The following is a 20286-nucleotide window of genomic DNA, read 5'->3' as shown; positions in this document are numbered from 1 at the left end:
ATCCTGAGTTCCCAGTCGGGAGGAAAAAAGCAGCAAAAAAAACCCCACTTATATAAACACATAAATAAACTGTTGGCTATTTTCTGATTTTTATATATATATATATATATTTTATTGTCAAATATCCTAAGGATGGGTCAGGAGGCACTGTACAGATCTCATAAATAAGTCTGTATCAGTTTCTTTCATAACAGCTTTTGTAGAAAAGCACATTTGCTGTGGTTCCTTGCACAGAACAATGTTAAATGTCCCAGACGTAATGTAGTTAGCAACGTGAACTCTCATCAGGCAAGGGAAAAGCAGGGATGCTCAATTCATCTCCGGAGTAAGCTGTAAGAGCTGATCTTCCACTGCTGTAAAACAACAAAAGCAGCAAGGCTGTGGTGCTACCGGAGCGAGAGGCTCCTCTCCTAGCCAGCAGTCAGCAAACACCATCTTTGCCTCAGGCTGACTGGATGTTTGCTTCAGCCCACCGTTTCACTATGGATTTTGTGTTGTTCCATTAGGGTGTTGATTGAAATGTTTTGCTGGGTGTATTAAAAAATAAAACCTGAAGTGCGTAAGTTCTCGCAGCTATCCCAAATGTTGCTTGGCACTTAAAACTGAAATGCTGCTATAAACTCAGCATCTTTGGCAAGATGTCGCTCACAGTGATTTTAGTGAAAAGAAAAAAAAATTCCACAGAATACTTAAGTCATGAATTAACTAGGAAAGCCTTGGAGAAAACCACTGTCTCTCAGCCTCCCCAATCTGCAATGCTGGAGGAGGGGGACAGAGTTATAAAACTGGCTTATTTTTTTAAAAAAGCTGTTGTAAGAATGACAAAATACGGATATTTTAGCAAGAGACTGAACAGAAAGAAAAGTCTGCATGATGATCCATGCAATGATCTTAGCATGCTTCTCTGGACAGTACTTTAGTCCACATCTGCATGGAGGTACCAGACTGTTCACCCATCAGAAAAGGACAAAATACAATTAGAATATTTCCCTCACAAATTTCACATTTCTCTGTGTAATCAGGCATCTTTCATTCAAACTAGAAACAAGCATTTATTCGGTCCTCCGCAGAACTCCAGGCAGCATGAATTGCCCCACCGTCTATTTTACCCTTGCAACTATCTTGTGAGGTAGGATGAAACGGACTTAACTCAGTGAACTTCACAGCATGTGACATCTGTCTCCCAGATTCTAGTCCAACACACTAACCACTACGCCATGCTGTATTCCTAGTCGAAAGGCAGACAAGGAACTGTGACCTGAAAAGTTGGGCAACACCACAGACTGAAACAGAAGGGAGTATCTGTCTCTGAAGAGAGAAAGATAGCCTTTACTAATGGTAGTACACAGGGGTCATTGTGTAGAAAAAGAGGTGCTGGCGCTCATTAGCACAACTCATTACCGCAACTCATTTGCAAATGCCACGCACCCCTGACATCACCGGAAGGTGTACTAAAATTCTATCAGCTCAGCATCTACTAACATACTTTTAAATCAGGGATGGGGAACGTCAGACCTGAGAGCTGTTTAAGGCCCTCGAGATCACTTGATCTGGCCCTCGGGGATTGCTGGGCCAAGCCTCCCCCCCTCTCTCATGGGCATTGTGAAGGGCTGCTGCTAGGGTATGTGGTGCCTTTAAAGGTCTGCTAGGAGCTGCTGCAGTTTCCGTATGAAGGGAGGGAGGGAGGGCTGGCAGGAGTGGGGGATAAGAGCCAGCTACCAACAGTTCGATTTGCACATGATTATCCCAGATGGTGTGGTCTAATATGCTAATGAGTGTGTGACTTAATATACTAATATTAGGGAATGTGGTCTAATATGCCGGGACCTAGGCATTTGCCTAGGGCGGCAGGCCAAGTTGTATGTGTGTGTGCTGAATTAGGCTCACCCCATGTGCCTTCAAATAGAAAAAACAATTATTTGCATTAATTTTGCCGCCCTGAATCGTTCTCCCTCAGCAGAGCGCTGTTTTTTAAGTTGATAATTTTGTATGGCCCATGAATGACGTTATAAATATCCAAATGGCCCTTGGCAGAAAAAAAAGGGTTCCCCACCCTTGTTTTAAATACTTTCTCCTATGTGGCCACACTGGCATTATGAAGATTTCCACCTGTCTGCTTTATATGTTTTGCTTATTTTCTCATTTTTCAGGGGGGAAATATTAGAAAGTTTGTCAAATCTTAGAGTTCAGCAAAATTCTCGCAGGGAGCTTGAATAATGGAGCCCAGGAGCAATTATTGGGGGGGGCGGGGAATGTTTAAGAAAGAAAGAACATGATAGAATTTAGAGGTTCCGGAGCGCCGCTCCTGTGAGCTCCTGCCCAAAATGAGGCCTGGTAGCAGAGGACATGTTGTAGAAAAATAGGTGGTGGAGCTCATCCAGGGATTGTTATGCAGCTGCAGATACTATTCAATGGACAAGCAGGTGGAACTCTCAGAAGGAGGAGGTGGAACTCTCAGAAAGGTTCAGGAGCTGTGCTCCTGTGTGCTCCCACGGAATCTGAGGCCTGCTTGGTAGTAGCTGTGAAGATTTGTTCGTTATGTCTAATGCCTTAAGGAAAGAAGCGGGCTTCGGAAGTATTCACTGGGCAGGATAAATGATTAATTCTTATCCACTGACCATTGCTACATGCCTGAGGAACTGTTCTACGTATGCTATATTCTGGCTACAACATAATACAGTTGTTGACAACATCTGCCTCCAGAGAAGGCTAGCAGAGCTTCCTTGACACACCCACAGCAACAGTCCCAAAGACAGCAATGTATGTGTCTTCCTTAGATAAATCCATGGTCAGACTGGGAAGCTCTCTTGAGGACACACTGTCTGTTGTGTTTATCATTCAAATATGCCAGCGTGTGCCCAGAGATTAATCTGTGTACTGAGATAACAGCAGCCAGACTGCTTGTGAAAACAGACGTATACAGCAGCTGGCACAAGAGCATGAAAGCGGAGTCCAAATGCCTTGCTGTGATCACGGAGAAACAACAGGATTTGAAGAGGCATGGGGTGTGTATGTGGCTTGGCAGAGTTCGCAGCAAGAACGTCCATGCTCCAAACGCTAACCTGGCTGGTTGCCTGTGCAGAAGGGTTCATCACCGAGTAGCCCATGTAGATGCCAGCAAGTGAGTGAACTTTTGGCTAAGGAACAGAGGGGCATTTGGAGGACTCCAACCCTTGGTATGCCAGCCAAAGAACAGAGGAATTTTTCAAACTTAAGGGCTGCCAGATCAGAATTTTAAAAACATAATGGGTTTTGTCTGTTCCATGGAATTTTCCAGCTCTAAAATAACACTGCTTACACCTACCCAAATAAGCCTAATATGGAACAACTAGAAGGTTCACCTGAAATTCAACGCAATTCTTAAAGATTTTTGCACACAAACAGCTTCAGTCATTCAGTAACACAGTGTATAGAGTTCTTGATCACTCTTTAAAACAGGGGTGTCAAACACGTGGCTCATGGACCTGCCCAGAGTTCCTATCCAGTCCTTGAGGAAGTGGCTGATTTCTGCTTCCTTCTCCAGTTCTGCTTCTGCTGTGTCGCAGCTTGCTTTGCCAGACTCTCCAATCACATAGGAGAGATAGATAGGCAAGCCTCTGTTCTCTGCATTGGCTGAGGCTCCACCCCCTCCCAGGAGGAGGGAGGGAACAAGCTTGCTTCCTAGCAAGGCTACCTCAATCATATGAGAAACAAAGGCAAACCTTTCTTCCCTTCCATTGGCTGAAGCTGCTCCCCTTTACTTAGCTGCCTCAATTGCATGGAAGAAATACAAAGCACCTGTAAGACCAACACAGTTTTATTCAAGGTATGTGCTTCTGTGTGCCTTGCTACAGTGTGTGTGTATGGTGCTGGGTTTATGTTGTTTTTGTCTATGTTTCGTTGGGCTCATTATGCTGTGGCTCTCCTGGATACAACTGGGCTTGTCTCCCCTTTTTCACTGTATTCATGCCCTCATGATATAGTCTTTCTCAGGAGGAAGCAATGTTTAGATGAGGAGTAACAACAAACCGGTGAGCTGGATCAGGCTGAGAGTGCATATCAAGACCAAGTTCACTCAGTACATTTCCTTTGCAGACTAGGGGGTTTGAATCTAGGTTTCCCAGATAGCAGGCTCACACCGACCACTATACATGGCTGTCTCTCTATTCTTGCACTGCTTCATAGGAGCTGAAGTTATTTTTCTGGGAATACTATAGTTTTGTAGACAAACACATGGCCTTCACTTATTCTTGACCAACACACAAAGCAATTTATGTACAAAAGCTCAAAGTGCCCAGCCATTTCATGTTTTCCCCTGGTTCCTAGGCTCTAAGCACTGAGCATGAGATTTCTGTAATTAATATCAATAAATCAAAAGTAGGTTTGTAACTTACAGATACACACCTAAACAGCATACACAAGATTGCTACAGCACAGACATTTTGATGCAATAATTCAGAACAAGAGGTGTCAATTATCAGAAACTGTTAAATAAACAAAATATTGCAAGAGTGCTAATGTTTGAAGCATTTTTTTTTTATTTTAAGTAAAAAAAAATTGTGCTTGTTTGTGTCCTTTATAAAGTTTATATCTCCACTACTTGGCATTACATTTTATGACACAAATGGCCCATCCCGACAAGGTCTAATTTATGTCAAATCTGGTCCTCATTACAAATGAGGTTGACATCCCTGCAAAGGATGGATGGTCACTGACCAGTTTGAGAAGAATAGCTAAGTCATGAGGATAACCTGGCATCAGTCTAGACCAATTCCGCAGGGCCTGCAAGACCATCCTTTTTAGGCAGGCCTTCGCAGACTGCTGACTAAGGATGGCCGAATTGACGGACCCGCCAAAGTGACTCTGTTCAGTGATCTTTGCCATTATGCAAATAGACACTGTTGCTGTTAAATTATGTAAATTGGAATGATTTTTAAGATAATGCTGGTTCTAAATTACTGTTGTTTTAAAATTACTGTATAACTTTTTATTTGAATATGTTGTTAGCCGCCCTGAGCCTGCCTAGGCGAGGAGGGCGGGATATAAATAAAATTTATTATTATTATTATTATTATTATTATTATTATTATTATTATTATTATTATTATTATTATTATTATTATTATTTGGGTTTCTTGGATCTCTTTTTATCTCTGGCCATCCAGATTAGAATGCATTATATTTTATTTATTATTCATTTATTATATTGGACTTGTTAAGCCATCCTTTCCTGTAAGCAGGGCTCAGTGTGGCTTTATAGCAGGAAAAAAAATGCAATGGTAAGATTAAAACAACATTTAAAATACTTAGCATCCACAATAAAAACAATACACTAAAGATGGGCATAAAAAATTTCCATGCCTCTTGCCCCCTGGGTAGGTAACATATAGGGAGGTGGGAAAGGGTGAGAAGGTGGGATGTGAGGGTGCCAGACTCTCACTGTCCTCAACTGAACGTCTAGAGGAAGATCTTGCCTTGAAAGCCTTACGGAATGATAGCAGATCCCATAGGGAGTGGATGTCCTCAGGCGGGGAGTTCTACCAGGTAGGGGCCAGGGTTGTAAAGGTCCTGGCCCTAGTTGAGGACAGTCAGATCTCTCTTGGGTTGGGGACCACCAGGAGGTTATTGTTTCCAGATCATAATGCTCTTCCCAGGGCATATTGAGGGAGGAAGTCCTGAAGATATGTGGCTTCCCAGGGCATACTGAGGGAGGAAGTCCTGAAGATACGTGGCTCCCTGATTTCTACGAGCCTTAAAGATCAAAAACAGGAAATTGAACCAGATCCAGTACTCCACCAGAAGTCAGTGCAGCTTGTGCAGCACAGGGTGTGTGTGTGTGTGCCATCCAAGGGGTCCTTATTAGGATCCACATGGCCACATTCTGGATCAGTTGGAGCTGAAGAAAAGAGGTGTGCCCAGTGAAGAAAAGAGGTGTGGGAGCTGGGAGGAAACAATAAAAGGACTAGCTAGAGAGGGAAGTGTGTTCTCTCTGGAAAGGCTGAGCTGGAGACAGGCTGCAGCAAGAGGGTTCCCTCATCCAAAGAGGGGTGAGTCAGTTGGAATCAGAAGGAAGGGAATGTATAGACAGTTGCATCAGAGTTTTTATTTTACTTTGTACCACCTTTGTGTTTTTCCATGTTCACTGTTGCACTAAAAGTTTTACAATCCACTTGTTTGTTCTTGAGCACTTATAATAAAATTATTGTTGCTATATTGCCTGGGTTCTAACACCTCTTTGGTCACAGAGGAAAGAACGTGCAGAGAAGGAAGACAGACCTCCCAGACAGACCCATACTGGTGGCAGCATGTAGAAACCCTCCCTGGTCCCTTGCTTGTGACAGGTGCCTACTACTATCTTGCCCAAAATTACAAGGTTTTGTCCATTCACAATATATTGAAACACTATGTACTGGGGGAGAAGGTTGATCTCAATTGGTTTTGCAACACGTCTAATAAGTTACTTTCTTCCAACAAAGGAAGACAGGACTTTAATTTGGTACTTGCTATCAGCTGTTAGGACATTGTATGCGCAGCTGTGGAAACAAGAAAAAATACCAGAGAAATGGGACTGGATTATGAAAGTTTTATCGTGGAGTGAGATGGACAAACTAACTAGAATTCTAAGAGACTATGATTTAGATATATTCAAAAAGGAGTAGAAGAAATTTAAAGGATATATGGAGAAAGAGTGGAATGTAAAAAGACATTGGACAATTTTTTAGTATTAATGAGAAAAAAATATATATTGAACTTTGATCGGTTAGTAGTACCTTTAGTATTGAACTTAAATCTATAACTTTGGGGAAGTCAACATTGGAGGGAGGGGGGATTGAAATACCATATGGGTTAGTACCGAAAATTTATAATTAAGTTTTGTAACCATATGTTATCAATAAATTGTTAAAACACCAAGTTACTTTCTTCCAGAACATGGTACTGTTATGGGACAATGAAAAGCTGGAAAGGACAAGAAGACCATGTAGCAAATTCATCCTGAAGGATTCAACATGAAGCTGCCTCTAGAAAAACTAGGCACCTTGTCCTTCATCCCTATAATAAGTTACTGTAAATACAGCCTTTTGGAATGTACACTCTGTTCTGGCAAGCATTCTATCTGTGATATGGATTGGAAGAGGATATTGGCACGTTTAGTCAGCAAAGGCAGGATGCAAATGGGATGCATGTCAAAGCAGAAACAAGACCCTCGTTTCGTTCACCCACCCTGGAAGGAGGGTCAGAAGCAAATGCAAAATTGGATTTGATACCAAGGGTGGACAAAATCTGGTCAGTGGAGTCCAGCCAGATTGTGAGCTTCCAGAAACATTTGAGTGGATCCCACTGACCAGATTTTGTCCAGCCTTGGTATCAAACTTGGTATCAAGTTTTTCTAGAGGCAGCTTCAAGTTGAGTCCTTCAGGATGAATCCTACCAAACACAGGCCCTAGTGCTCTGGGAACTCTTTGGAGATGATAAGAGGAAAGACTTCCCTGTCACCATAATATCCATGAAGAACTAAGTACTCATGTTACCGACCAGTGATGTTATTTAGGGTTATAAAAGGTCTCTAACATTCTGGATTCGGGAAACAAATAATGGAACCCACTGTGGTTCTCTTTAACCAGTTTGCTAAACAATTTGCAGATACATGGCTTACGTCTGATCGGGTTCAACATCACATCAGCAATGACTGCAGTGAATATTCCTAGGCTATCCACATGTTCTGACCTTGGAAGCCCAGGCTAGCCCCATCTCGTCAGAACTAAGAAGCTAAGTGAGGTTGGCCCTGGTTTTATATTTGCAGAGGCAAGCAACAGCAAGCTACCTCTGAATGACTCTTTGACTTGAAAACCCTATGGGGTCACCCTAAATGAGCTGCAAAAACAAAACAAATCCATATGTTGGGTTCATACCTTTCAATTATTTCAACTTGAGAATGTGGACAGGGTAACTGGAGATTACCACTTGTCCTCTGTATCCATGCCCCTCACGATTTAGAAAGAACTGCTGGGGAAAAGAATGATAAGATGGCTGGAGCCCATTAGAAGAAGATGATATTGGATTTATATCCCGCCCTACACTCCGAAGAGTCTCAGAGCGGCTCACAATCTCCTTTATCTCCCTCCCCCACAACAGACACCCTGTGAGGTGGGTGGGGCTGGAGAGGGCTCTCACAGCAGCTGCCCTTTCAAGGACAACCCCTGCCAGAGCTATGGCTGGCCCAGGGCCATCCCAGCAGGTGCAAGTGGAGGAGTGGGGACTCAAACCCGGTTCTCCCAGATAAGAGACCGCACACTTAACCACTACATCAAACTGGCTCATTACCAATCATTCACTTCAAGATAATTTATATTTAAGAAGGCTATAGACAGTCTGCTATTAAAGAAGCTGTCTTTGGATAGCATAGGCCTGAAAAACTATAGATCACCTCTAGGAGAAGATCTTAGCGAACATGGTGGCTCAAACTCAGGGAAGCAGCATAAATGCTATCTGGCTTCAGTGCAGGGTTGGAATTATGGTAAAGATCTGCAGACCATGTCCATCCTTTGAGAGTCAACTGCCTTGTGCAGTCAAAACAACAGACAATCCAATGAGGTGGACTGTGACATGAGTGTGTATGCCACAAGAGTGGGCCATTAAGATGCTGCAAGAGTCTGCAATTTTATGGGCTATTTATTTATTTTACAGCATTTATCGTTGCAGAGTGGTAAAGCTGCAGTACTGCAGTCGGAGCCCTCTGCTCATGACCCGAGTTCGATCCCAGCCATAGCTGGTTCAGGTAGCCGGCTCCAGGTTGACTCATCCTTCCGAGGTTGGTAAAATGAGTACTCAGCTTGCTGGGGGAAAGTGTAGATGACTGGGGAAGGCAATGGCAAACCACCCTGTAAAAAGTCTGCCATGAAAATGTTGTGAAAGTAACATCACCCCAGAGTAGAAAATGACTGGTGCTTGCACAGGGGACTACCTTTTAATTTTTTTTCTCAAAAAGGCTCAAGGCAGATCACAAATGGTTTATTGGCCCCACTGTGGCTCATCCCAGCAACATCTGCATGTATTCCCCTCGGAACTAAGAGGGCTAAGGAGTTTTCTGCTTCAAAATGGCATGCAGATATTCTTCAAACGACACAAGGTTCTGTTTTAGATTCTGTTCCAGGAGACTGCATGAGACAGTATATAGATCGAAGATGATAGATGGGTAGATTTCTACTTTCCTTGTATATTCTTTCTAACCAAATGCAAACTAGTCGAGCCACTACCAAAATGTAACTGTCGCTATGACATCTCACTATGACATCTCACTATGACACTATAACACCTCATTATAACCGTAATTTCTAGCTGTCGCCCAAGAATGGAAACTCCCTAAAGGCTATGGCTGAGCACCAGGTATTTTAGTCTCTGTAACAACCCAACATAGGAAAAGACATTCTGGGTAAATTATTTTGGCCATCATATATATATCCCTTGGCACCTGTCGCATCAACCATCACCAGTGGTCTGACCTAGCCTCAGATCGCAAAGCATGGAGGCACACCATCCACCAGGCTGTCTCTTCCTTTGAGAGCGCACGCATAGCTGGTCTTGAGGACAAAAGGAGATGGAGGAAGAATCGCACTGCTACAGCACCAACCCCAAATCAGACTTTTCCCTGCAGCCACTGTGGCCGGATCTGCCTGTCCCGCATTGGTCTTGTCAGCCACCAGCGAGCCTGCAGCAGACGTGGACTACTGCACCGTTCTTAAATCTTCGTTCGCGAAGTCAAGCCGAGATATATATATATATATATTTAAGTGACGGTAGAAAGTCTTCCGTTTCCTTGTTTGCAAATAAACTCCTTGCACAGCTGCTAAGGCACAGACCCGCCCCTCACTCTGGGTGAGCCAAGGACATGGTTTCCAAAGCTAAACTCTGATTCAGTCAGACTTGGCAGAGCCAACTGGGCCCCACAGTACGATTGGACCAGTATGTGGGTGGTTTTAATATGCAACAGTTACAAACCAATTTGGAGCTTTTGCTAAGCCAACCCCACCCCTTCCAAGCTTGGGAGGGATGGAATCTGCCAGAAGTAGGCCCTTGTACGCTGGACATTTCTTACATAAAAACAGAACATATTTTTTAAAAGACAGCAGTATTGCGTTAAACTAATGATAATCATGATCATGCTGGCAAGAATTCTACACTTGATGCAAAACCAGCATCCTACCGCAAAACAACACCTTATTTGGTGCAAGAACTGTGATGTCCGCAGAAGGACTATTCCAATTGCTTAAATGAAGGGGACACTCTGTAGCCACAGAGCCAACCAGACAACACTCTGCAAGTTCTGTGTACATAGCTCCCAGTGTATATCTTCTGTTCAATGAATGGTCTGCAGGACCCCAATATGGATCAAGAACAGCACAGAAGGAACATATTTTAAACCTCCCATGCCATTTTCCTGACCTAACACAACCCCATGTGGCTGCATGGAAGGTTACCTAGCAAGGGGAGGGACGGTGGCTCAGTGGTAGAGCATCTGCTTGGGAAGCAGAAGGTCCCAGGTTCAATCCCCGGCATCGCCAAAAAAGGGTCCAGGCAAATAGGCATGAAAAACCTCAGCTTGAGACCCTGGAGAGCCGCTGCCAGTCTGAGAAGACAATACTGACTTTGATGGACCAAAGGTCTGATTCAGTATAAGGCAGCTTCATATGTTCAATGACATGCTGGCGGGCACACCACGCCTCTGTGTTCAGCAGCAAGACTCATCTGAGTGGAGCAGGGGCTCAGCACCAGGGCAGCTTGGGCAGACTGTCACCGGGAGGCTCAGGTAGTGTGGAGGTAGGGAGGGAGCCTAGACAGGGCAGCAATGGCTTCCTAGGCCTCGTAGGTTAAGACAGGATGTGGCGATGGAGAGCAGAAGCCCACTAAGGGGCAGGGAACAGAGAAGAGGAGGATGGTGTGCAGCTGGGGCTATAAAAAGGGAGAAAGGGGAAGAGGCTAGAGGGAGGGAGGGAGTACAGAAGCAGAAAGAGAACACCAAGTCAGCCAGCGGGAGGGCAAGGGCGAGGACAAGCGGGAAGAAGGAGAAACTAGAAAGAAGCGGTGGCGTTGGCTCTAGGAGGTTCCTGGGTAAGGAAGCAGATTACAGTGTTGTGGCTCTTTTTCCCTGTAATGCATTTTGAGGTAGATGAAGTTAACTACACCTTCAGGCACTTCAATTGGTCAATTTCCAATAAAACAACCTGTGCCCGAAAGCAGTGACTTGGTTGGTGGTTTCAAGACCCCATGGACTCCTGGTGAGATGTTCCCTTGCCCCCAGGGAGCACCAGTGGCTGCTCGAGCCCAACTGAGGCTAAAATATAAGAACCTATATAACTATATCAGGGCCTGTATGTTCATCCAGTAGGGGGAAACTAAAAGCCCACGTAGTTGTTTAGAGTAGGAGATGTGGTACAGGTAGAATGGGTTTACCCTCTTTCCCCTGTGTCACAGTCCAAATCCAGATCAGGGTTCTGTGGGCCTCCTAATTGCGAGCTGTAAAAACAAAACACCTGACATGTCGTCTGGTTGGCCCTCGAAGAGGATTATGCCCAGAGCTCTCCGTCCTCTGAAGGGTACAGGAAAGCCTTTTCCCACAGGAGCTCAGTCTTCACATCACGGCACAGATGGAACTCTGAACGCATGTAGTTTGAGGCATCCCACCTGCACCTGAGTGCCCAGCTTGCTGAGGGTAACGCATAGATGACTGAGGAAGGCAATGGCAAACCACCCTGTAAAAAAAGTCCTTTTTACCTGCACCTAAACAGAATCCCTAAACCAGAAAGTCTGTCTTGGAGAAATACCTGGAGACTTTACAGGTAGATCCGGAGGAGAGTGGGGTTGGGGGGAGTGGCCACAACATGGTACGATGCCATAAAGTTCACCCTACAAAGCAGCCCTTTTCTACAGGGGAGCTGATTTCTGCCAGCTAGAGATCAGCTGTAAAAGCAGGAGAACTCCCGGCAGCTCCATAGCCAGGATTTGAAGAATCGGGGGGTCTTGAATTTTTCAGGGGGCCCACAGTGGCCCAAACGCCATGGCCTTCCCTCCTGCTACCACTTGAGGAAGAAGGCTACCAGCTAGCTGCCCCCATGGCCTCTCCCCTCCCTGCAGCTGCCCCAGGGTGATCTCTTCCCACCCCTTTCCCAGCAACCCAAAATGGCTGGCTGTTGCCAACTGCCCCACAGCCCCCTCCCCCCACCGCCTTGCCTTGCCTTCCCTTCCTGCCACCCATGCCAGCCAGACTGGACCCCAGCTCCAGCGGGAGTGCTGCTGGTGGTGCCATGGCTGCCGCTGGGTTGGAGCTGAGTTGGAAGGGGCCTTTTTGATATGTTTTCCTCTCCCTCTTGCTGCTGATGCCATGGCCACCACTGGGTGTGAGCTAAGGAGAAGCCATGCTGGGCAGGCTCCAACTGCCGGCGGTATCCCTCCTGGGTGATAAATGGGTGGTAGGGGGTGGGTGGGCAAATTGCCCTTTTCCGTCTGCCTCTTCCTCCTCTTCTTCGCGGGCACGTCTGGGGCCCAGCAGAAGTGCTCAGCTCAGGGGGGAGGGAGTGAGAGAGACGGCAGCTTAGGCTTGCCAATCTCCAGGTCCCAGTGGGGGGTTTTCCGCTTTCCCAGGCTACTTCCCACCCCCAGTCAGCTGGCCGGCGGGGGGAAGCCCCTCCGCCAGAGGACCATGTGCCTTTGGAGGCTTCAGCCTCCATTGAAAGGCTTCCTCTTGGGATGGTGTGTCTGTGTTACTTTGAAGAAGCTGGCAGCAACTCGTGAGTAGAGAGGCCAATCCATCGCTTCAGTCGCCAGAAATGGGGTGGGGGCGGGGAGGGAAATGTCTGCTGAGCATTTCATTATTCCCTATGTGGAGATCAATTCTCATAGGATATAATGGGGAATTGATCTGGAGGTTTTGGGGGCTCTGGGGGAGCTGTTTTTTGAGGTAGAGGCACCAAATTTTCAGTATAGTATCTAGTGCCTCTCCCCAAAGTACCTCCCAAGTTTCAAAACGATTGGACCAGGGGGTCCAATTCTATGAGCCCCAAAAGAAGGTGCCGCTATCCTTAATTATTTCCTATGGAAGGAAGACATTTTAAAAGGTGTGCTGTCCCTTTAAATGTGATGGCCAGAACTCCCTTTGGAGTTCAATTATGCTTGCCACACCCTTGTTCCTGGCTCCACCCCCAAAGTCTCCTGGCTCCACCCCCAAAGTCCCCAGATATTTCTTGAATTGGACTTGGCAACCCTAGGGCAGCTGGCGGCGTGCATGTGTGTGGAGGAGTGTGTGTTGTTGAGAGAGTGGGCAGCAGAGATGGCAGCCAGCAGTTTGAGGTGCAGCAGCAGCAAAAATCAAGTTGGGGGCAACTTGGGGGGGGGTGGAAGTTAGGGGGCCTTGCCCATAAGTCAGGGGGCACAGTCCCAGGAGGCCCCCTCCTGGCTATGGGCCTGTCACTAGGCACCACCTGGAGGCTGGCAACCCTACAAGAAAGCTGATGAAATCAGGGTGCTGAATTCCAAAATGTACTGAAATGTTTACACGGTTTTGTCCATTCACAGTATATTGAAACACTATGTACTGGGGGAGAAGGCTGATCTTAATTGGTTTTGCAACACGTCTAATAAGTTACTTTCTTCCAGAACATGGTACCGTTATGGGACAACGAAAAGCTGGAAAGGACAAGAAGACCATGTAGCAGATCAAGAACTGCTTCTCTTAACCTTTTCTTCCTGGTCGTCTGTCTGGATTTGACGGTACCAAGGCCTGCAACTGATTCTTAGCCAACAAAGAGCTATGCTGCCTGTTTTGTTCTCTGGGTAAGGAGCCACAGTTTCTGCTCCCCACCCTGAGTTAAGAAGGGAGAGGTCACAGATCCCAGTTCTGAGCCGGAACTCTATAGTTAAAGGATTTCTGAGAGCAGAGCTAGAAAGATTCCTGCCCAAACTCTTAACAGAGTTATTACCAGTCAAAATAAACTATACTAGTAGATCACTGGTCTAACTCAATATAGCAGTGTCCAGCTGTACCTACTGCAACACATACAGATGGGTTTTCACTTAAGAGTTGCTTTAATTTAGTAGCTGTATGATGTGTTATGAGCTGTGGAGCCATACATCAGGATAATACATAAACAGAACAACAAAAAATGTTCCCACCTTGTTTCGTCAAGATTTGCTGGAAAGTAATGTAAGCTTTAGAAAAGCTTAAGCTCTGCAAATGTTTGTGGATCAAGAGCTGGGCTCTTTTTCAAACCGATGAAAGCCAAATATGAGTTGCGAGTGATCAGCTACAAATCCTTTTTAATCCAAATGTACACTGACAAACAAGAACGATGTAATGTACTGAGAACCGAGACGTTTTGAAGGCAACATCGTTTATTCAGTAGCACATTACAAGAGAGAGAGCACGCGGGCCGGGCCCCGCTTATATACATTGCCCGGAACTGCCCCCTCAACTGGCCAGGCCAATCCGGGTCAGTCAAACTTCCCGCCAAGCTCTTGATGGGCGGGGCATCTGGCGAGCTACATCCGGGGACCCGGGGGTCGCCTTCAGTAGCGGCCGCCATGCTGCAGAACAGCTTATGTTCAATACATAACAAACGACATCCATCTAAGACCCCGCAGAGCCGCTTCCAGTCGGAGCAGACAATACTGACTTCGGTGGTATGGACTCAGTAACATTACAAAACCGTACTATTCATCCTTAAAGCAATCGGAACGGCGTGGCATATCATTTTCATTTTTAGAATCACAAGGAATGCAAATATTAAAATGGTTTTGTAAGCCACACAAGCCTGCTTTGTGAGGCAGCCCTCTCTTTAACATAGTTTATTTATCAACAGCCTTTCAATTAAAAAAAAAAAAAGGCCCCAAAGCAGTTTACAGCAGAATAAAGCAAAATGCACCGTAAGTCAACTAAAACAGTAAAATTCAAAATAAAATCCTTTTGAAATGTAATAAAATGTATGCAGTAAATACAAATCAGTTCTGCAATAGTGCCACTCCCTGTCGCATGATATCTGATCAATAAATCAAGGCACATTGACAAATTGGCCTTCAGACCAATTTAGAAAGCCTTTAGTGGGAAGCAGCTGTTCTCAGTCCCTGGTGGAGGAAGTTCCAAAGTCTTTAGGGTTTAATAGGACAAAAGCAACAGGTTCTATAGGTCTGATGGCTGCTCTAAGCACCTGGAATTCACTTTCAGGAAAATGACGGGGGGTGGGGGGGGGGATATGTGGCGATGAGTATGGAAGGACATCTGAGCAGCAGCAGTTTTTATCTGACTGACAAGGAGCTGATCAGGATTTAAGGAAACAGGATTAATATCATGTTCATTTTACTATTGTGTGTCTCTATGTTTGCAAATAAACACACAACATAAAGCAGCAGTCTTCTTTCTTCCAAAGGAAACTGACCCAGCGAAGGCCACTCCAAAGGATCCACCTCGCCGGGAAAGCATAGTGGTTGTTTCAAAGCAACACCTACCAGAAATTTACAGAATTGAGAGAAAGCACCTCACTGCCAGTTTGGCCGCTGCATCATTATTAGGAAGATAATGTTCAGCTGCTAGGCCTGCCAACTCTAGGCTGGGAATTCCTGGAGATCTTGGGGTGCAGCCTGGAGAGGGGAGGAAGCTCAGCAGAGATACAACACCATAGAGTCATCCCTGGGAGCTGCAGGTTTTTTTCCAGGAGAACTGACCTCTATAGTCTGAAGACGAGTTGCAATTCCAGAAGAACTCCAAGTGCCCCCCCCCCCACCTTGAAGTTGGCAATTCTATCAACTGTCCATTTGTGTGCAAATGCTCTTGGCGGTTAAGGTGGCAACAGAGGCTAGAAAACAGCAGCCATACTTTCAAGGAAAAGAGGAACCAAGTTACTTACCAGCTCATGATTGCCTGTAGGCACGCAAGGCGTGGCGGCCTAATGGGTGAAAGAAAAAAGAGACCCAGCATTAGAATCTTCTTGTGCAATCACTAATGCAGAACTGCAGTGTAAGCATCATCAGGTTAATACGACCACCCCTCAGTACTCAGTCCTGCAAAGACAGAGTTGCTCCATTAGAAACTGTTCCCTCCCCAGAACTCCAAATAGTAGCTTGGGAAATGAGCCAAAGTTTTAAGAGACTCAAGAGCCCACTACAAGAGCCTGTCCTTCAGGAAAGACCAGGAGTTCTGGTATTTTGAAGCAAAAAGTGATTGATAGAGAGATGCTTAACATGGGCACTGCAGAAATTTCCAGTCTTTGGATTTCAGATTGGACTTGCTTATTTGTAACCAAGGAGGGGGCAGTTTAGCTATTTCCAGTTCTTTAGGCCCCATTGGTTCCTTGCCCAATGGAAATAACCTGTTAATGCTGTTTTCCACCCTTGCACAAGACTGCCAGGCTGATGTGTATGAAGCCCACAACTCAAAACAGCTGGACACTGTAGGAAGCAACTGAGACTGAGAGATGTTCTACAGTCCACTTACCCCATCTCTGCAGGAAGCAAACTAATGGGGTGGAAGGATTTATTTTACTGCCAATTAAGACTTATGTGCAAAGGCTTGAGCTCCAAAATCTGGAATGGAAATATTATCCTTGCTAGGCTTTGTCCAGATAGCTTGCCAATCATGCATCACATGTATTGCTCAAGAACCTGGGGGAGGGGGGCAACAGTTAAGAACCATATGTGGACACTTATTTCATACATTAGTCTATGTAGAGCTGATGTAGCGCAACGCAGTGCAGAAGTCGCCACAGATCAGTGTTTCACAAGAGAGACAAATACATACCTAGAGTCTCTGTTGTGTGTACAGTACTTGGTATCGTTCTGGAATAATGGGCAAATGTAGCATTCTATCAGTCTTTTGAGGTATTTTCAATGTTTTTCTTGTTTGTATAGTCTGCTTCTGCCTTAAAGACAGTTTTGTAGGCATTATTTTAGACCAGTGATATTCACTCAGTGGCTAAAAGCCAAATATGGCTTTTTGACAAGCCACCTGTGGCTCTTCTGTTCCCAAATGTGGCACCTACTCCATGTTCTAAGAAACTGGAGGTGGGCCTTATGGTTAGCAAGTGATTCCCATCTTGAAACAGACAGACTGGAGCATGGGTAATCTGCAAGCCTTCCTGAGATGTGGGCCTCATGCCAGGGATGGAACTAAAGAGCGTGTCCTCTCCAACAACCCCCACTCTTCTCAGCAGCCTCTGCACTCTCATCCCAGTACCTCAGCAGATGCCAGGTGAATAGCAAACTGGCCACAGAAAACAAAGTGAAATCACCACCACCACCACCACCACCACATGGCAGCTAGCCAGGGAAAGACTGAACTAGCCACAATCCAGTGGTGGTGGTTTTATTCCCATTTCTCTGTGACCAGTTTGCTTGCCTTTGGGTGACTTGGCAATCTCACTGACTTGATCTGATTTTCCTCATGCTGAGGAGAGAGTACAAAGGCAGCAGGTAAGTGTAGAACATACAGGCTTCTTGAAAAATAGATGTTTCAGAACACTGCTTGATGGTTCACAGGAAGCCTAAGCGCCCTTATTTCCTTTTTCTGCCTTCTCAGTCTCTCCCTGACATGAGGGGAAGCACCCCTGACCATCTAACTCTAACTTGAGGCTGCAAGATATGTGCCAGGCAGACAGCAAGAAGACAACGGGGAACCATAGAGTTGGAAGGGATCTCCATGGTCATCTAGTCCAACCCCCTGCACGATGCAAGAAATTCACAAAAACCTCCCTCCTTCAATGATCCTTGCTCCATGCCCAGAAGATGGCAAAAAAAAAAAAAATTCTCCAGGATCCCTTGCCAAAACAGCCTGGAGAAAAATTGCTTCCTAAACTCAAAGTGGTGACTGGCATTTCGCTGGGCATGTAAGAAGGGGCCCCAAAACTAAGCACTGATACAACCCTTCCTGTCATCCTTCTCATGATCTGCCCAAGTTCACAGAATCAGCTTTGCTGTCAGATGGCAAAGAAGGAAAGCCCACCACCTCCCAAGGAAACCTGTTCCACTGAGGAACCGCTCCGAAAACTCTTTTGATTTAATTTCAACCCATTTGTTCTGGTTCAATCTTCTGGGGTCACAGAAAACAATTTGGCAACATCCTCTATATGACAGCACTTCACATCCTCTATATGACAGCACCAAGCATGCTCCAGCAGTGGGAAGCCTGAGAGCTCTTTACTTCTGACTTCTTGCTCTCTTCCCATTGAAAGGCAGGGCAGGCTCCTTCAACTGCTGGCCAGTTCCAAGCACACAAAATCTACAGACAAAATATAGCCACTCTGCCCTTCCTTTCCTTGTAGAGCCAGTTGAGCACCTAGCTAGCCAGTGGAGTTGTTTCAGATGTCTTCTTAACACACACATACCACATATTTGCAAGATACGTTGTTAGTTTTCAATCCTATGCACATTTACCTGAAAGTAAATCTAACTGAACAGAGTGGGACTTGCTTCTCATCAAACATGTACACGTTGACAGTATCTTTATCATCCTTTGGTGGCTATGGGGCTTTAGTGGCTTCTACTCTGGGCGATAAAGAGGAAAAGGAAAGCTAGGAGGAACTCTTTGGAAATCGGGCTAACTTTATCATTAATATGTACATACATAAGTGTTGTCAAGTTACAAACAACTTTTGGCAACCCCAAGCAAGGGGCTTTCAGGCATTTGAGAAGCAGAACTGGTTTTCCCATTGCCTTCCTCTGCAAAGTCTTTACTGGTGGTCTCCCAACTGAGTTCCAGCCCCTGCTTAACTTCTAACGAGATTGGGCTATGCCATTCCAGCTTCCACCCATTAATATGTGCCTAAGGTAAAATATTTTTTATTTTTGAAATACAACTCATGTCCATACTGATTATATCAATGTTGTTGACATTATGTAGTCATAGAATAGGCTTAAGTAGGCTTGGAGAGCCAGTTTGGTGTAGTAGTTAAGTGTGAGGACTCTTATCTGGGAGAACCGGGTTTGATTCCCCACTCCTCCACTTGCACCTGCTAGCATGGCCTTGGGTCAGCCATAGCCCTGGCAGAGGTTGTCCTTGAAAGGGCAGCTGCTGTGAGAGCCCTCTCGGCCCCACCCTCCTCACAGGATGTCTGTTGTGGGGGAAGAAGGGAAAGGAGATTGTAGGCCGCTCTGAGCCTCTGTCCTTGAAAGGGCAGCTGCTGTGAGAGCCCTCTCCAGCCCCACCCACCTCACAGGGTGTCTGTTGTGGGGGAGGAAGGGAAAGGAGATTGTGAGCCGCTCTGAGACTCTTCGGAGTGGAGGGCGGGATATAAATCCAATATCTTCTTCTTCTTAACTCCCCTTCTCTATTTTCCAGGTAACAGTAGACCTTCCCCTCTGAGCTGCTATTAGCTATAGTAGGAGGAAAGACAGATACTAGTAGGGAAAAAAGACAGGGACAATATCAGTAACAGCTCCAGGGAATGAATTCTCTCAGGGAAAGAGCATTAGAAAAAGGACCAAACCCCTGTCTCCTCAGTGCAGGTGGTCCAAATCTGGACATGCTCTTGCTTTTTTAATGTTAAAGAAATTTTCAGGAACTCTAGTCATGGATCTCCCATGTAAATATGGTCCTGACTCTGAAAGGTCAGTTCTCGTTACATTTGTCCCTGCAAGAATCCTACAAGGTAGATTAGAGATGGTGACTTGCCCAGAACCACGCAATGAGCTTGAACTTTATCCTCTGACCCCCTCGCCTCCTAGCTGAGGGGGAAAAAAATCAATAACCTACCAAGGGCTTGTAAAAACCCATCATAAAATCGAGAGAGTTGGCCCCAACTTCACATCCATTTAATTAAACCCCCATGTTATGGAATATCTGTAGAAGAACAAAAAGAAGCAGGGAGAGTTTTTCCACGGATGCCAAGTAAACAGTCGGCCAGCCAAGTTCTCTTCCAAAGGTAATTACATGAGATGTTTTGTCCTTGGGAGGTGCTTTGTTAAAATGAACCGGTTCTGAGTCTTTTCCCCTTGCAGCAGAGAGATCGCTCACCACAGTAAGAGAGCAGAGATTCTTAACTGGGCCAAACACCCCACTAGGGGTCAATCTACAAACACAGATGGCACTCAGAACTTTAGAGGAAAAGGGGACTGGGGAATTTAGGCTGCTCCTTCTCCCCACTTTCAATGGCTTTGAAAGCTAACAGAGGATCACCGTTTCTAATACTGCTCACCCCACTTTGAGGATAAAATTCCGGATTGTAGATTTCTTTCCCTGGTGCTTAAAAAAGATAACATACATGGAGAGCAAACAGGAGTCCCCTCTCCCTGCTCAGGGCAAAATGAAACAAAAAATAAATATTCTTAATA

The 20286-nt window shown here is 45.5% G+C and overlaps 1 protein-coding gene across 1 annotated transcript in view; it reads right to left on the bottom strand.

Annotated features, from left to right (window-relative positions):
* Positions 1-20286, bottom strand: part of TNS1 (tensin 1) — a 494447-nt gene that overhangs the window by 187142 nt on the left and 287019 nt on the right. Inside the window, exon 4 of the mRNA XM_060261061.1 lies at positions 15870-15908. Coding sequence (XP_060117044.1) covers positions 15870-15908 — 39 coding nt within the window. The remainder of the gene's footprint in view (positions 1-15869; positions 15909-20286) is intronic.

The sequence above is a fragment of the Heteronotia binoei genome, chromosome 21, assembly GCF_032191835.1.
Source record: "Heteronotia binoei isolate CCM8104 ecotype False Entrance Well chromosome 21, APGP_CSIRO_Hbin_v1, whole genome shotgun sequence".
NCBI classification, from domain to species: Eukaryota; Metazoa; Chordata; class Lepidosauria; order Squamata; family Gekkonidae; genus Heteronotia; species Heteronotia binoei.
The sequence above is the reverse complement of the archived record's forward strand: the minus strand, read 5'-3'. Positions and strand labels throughout refer to the sequence as shown.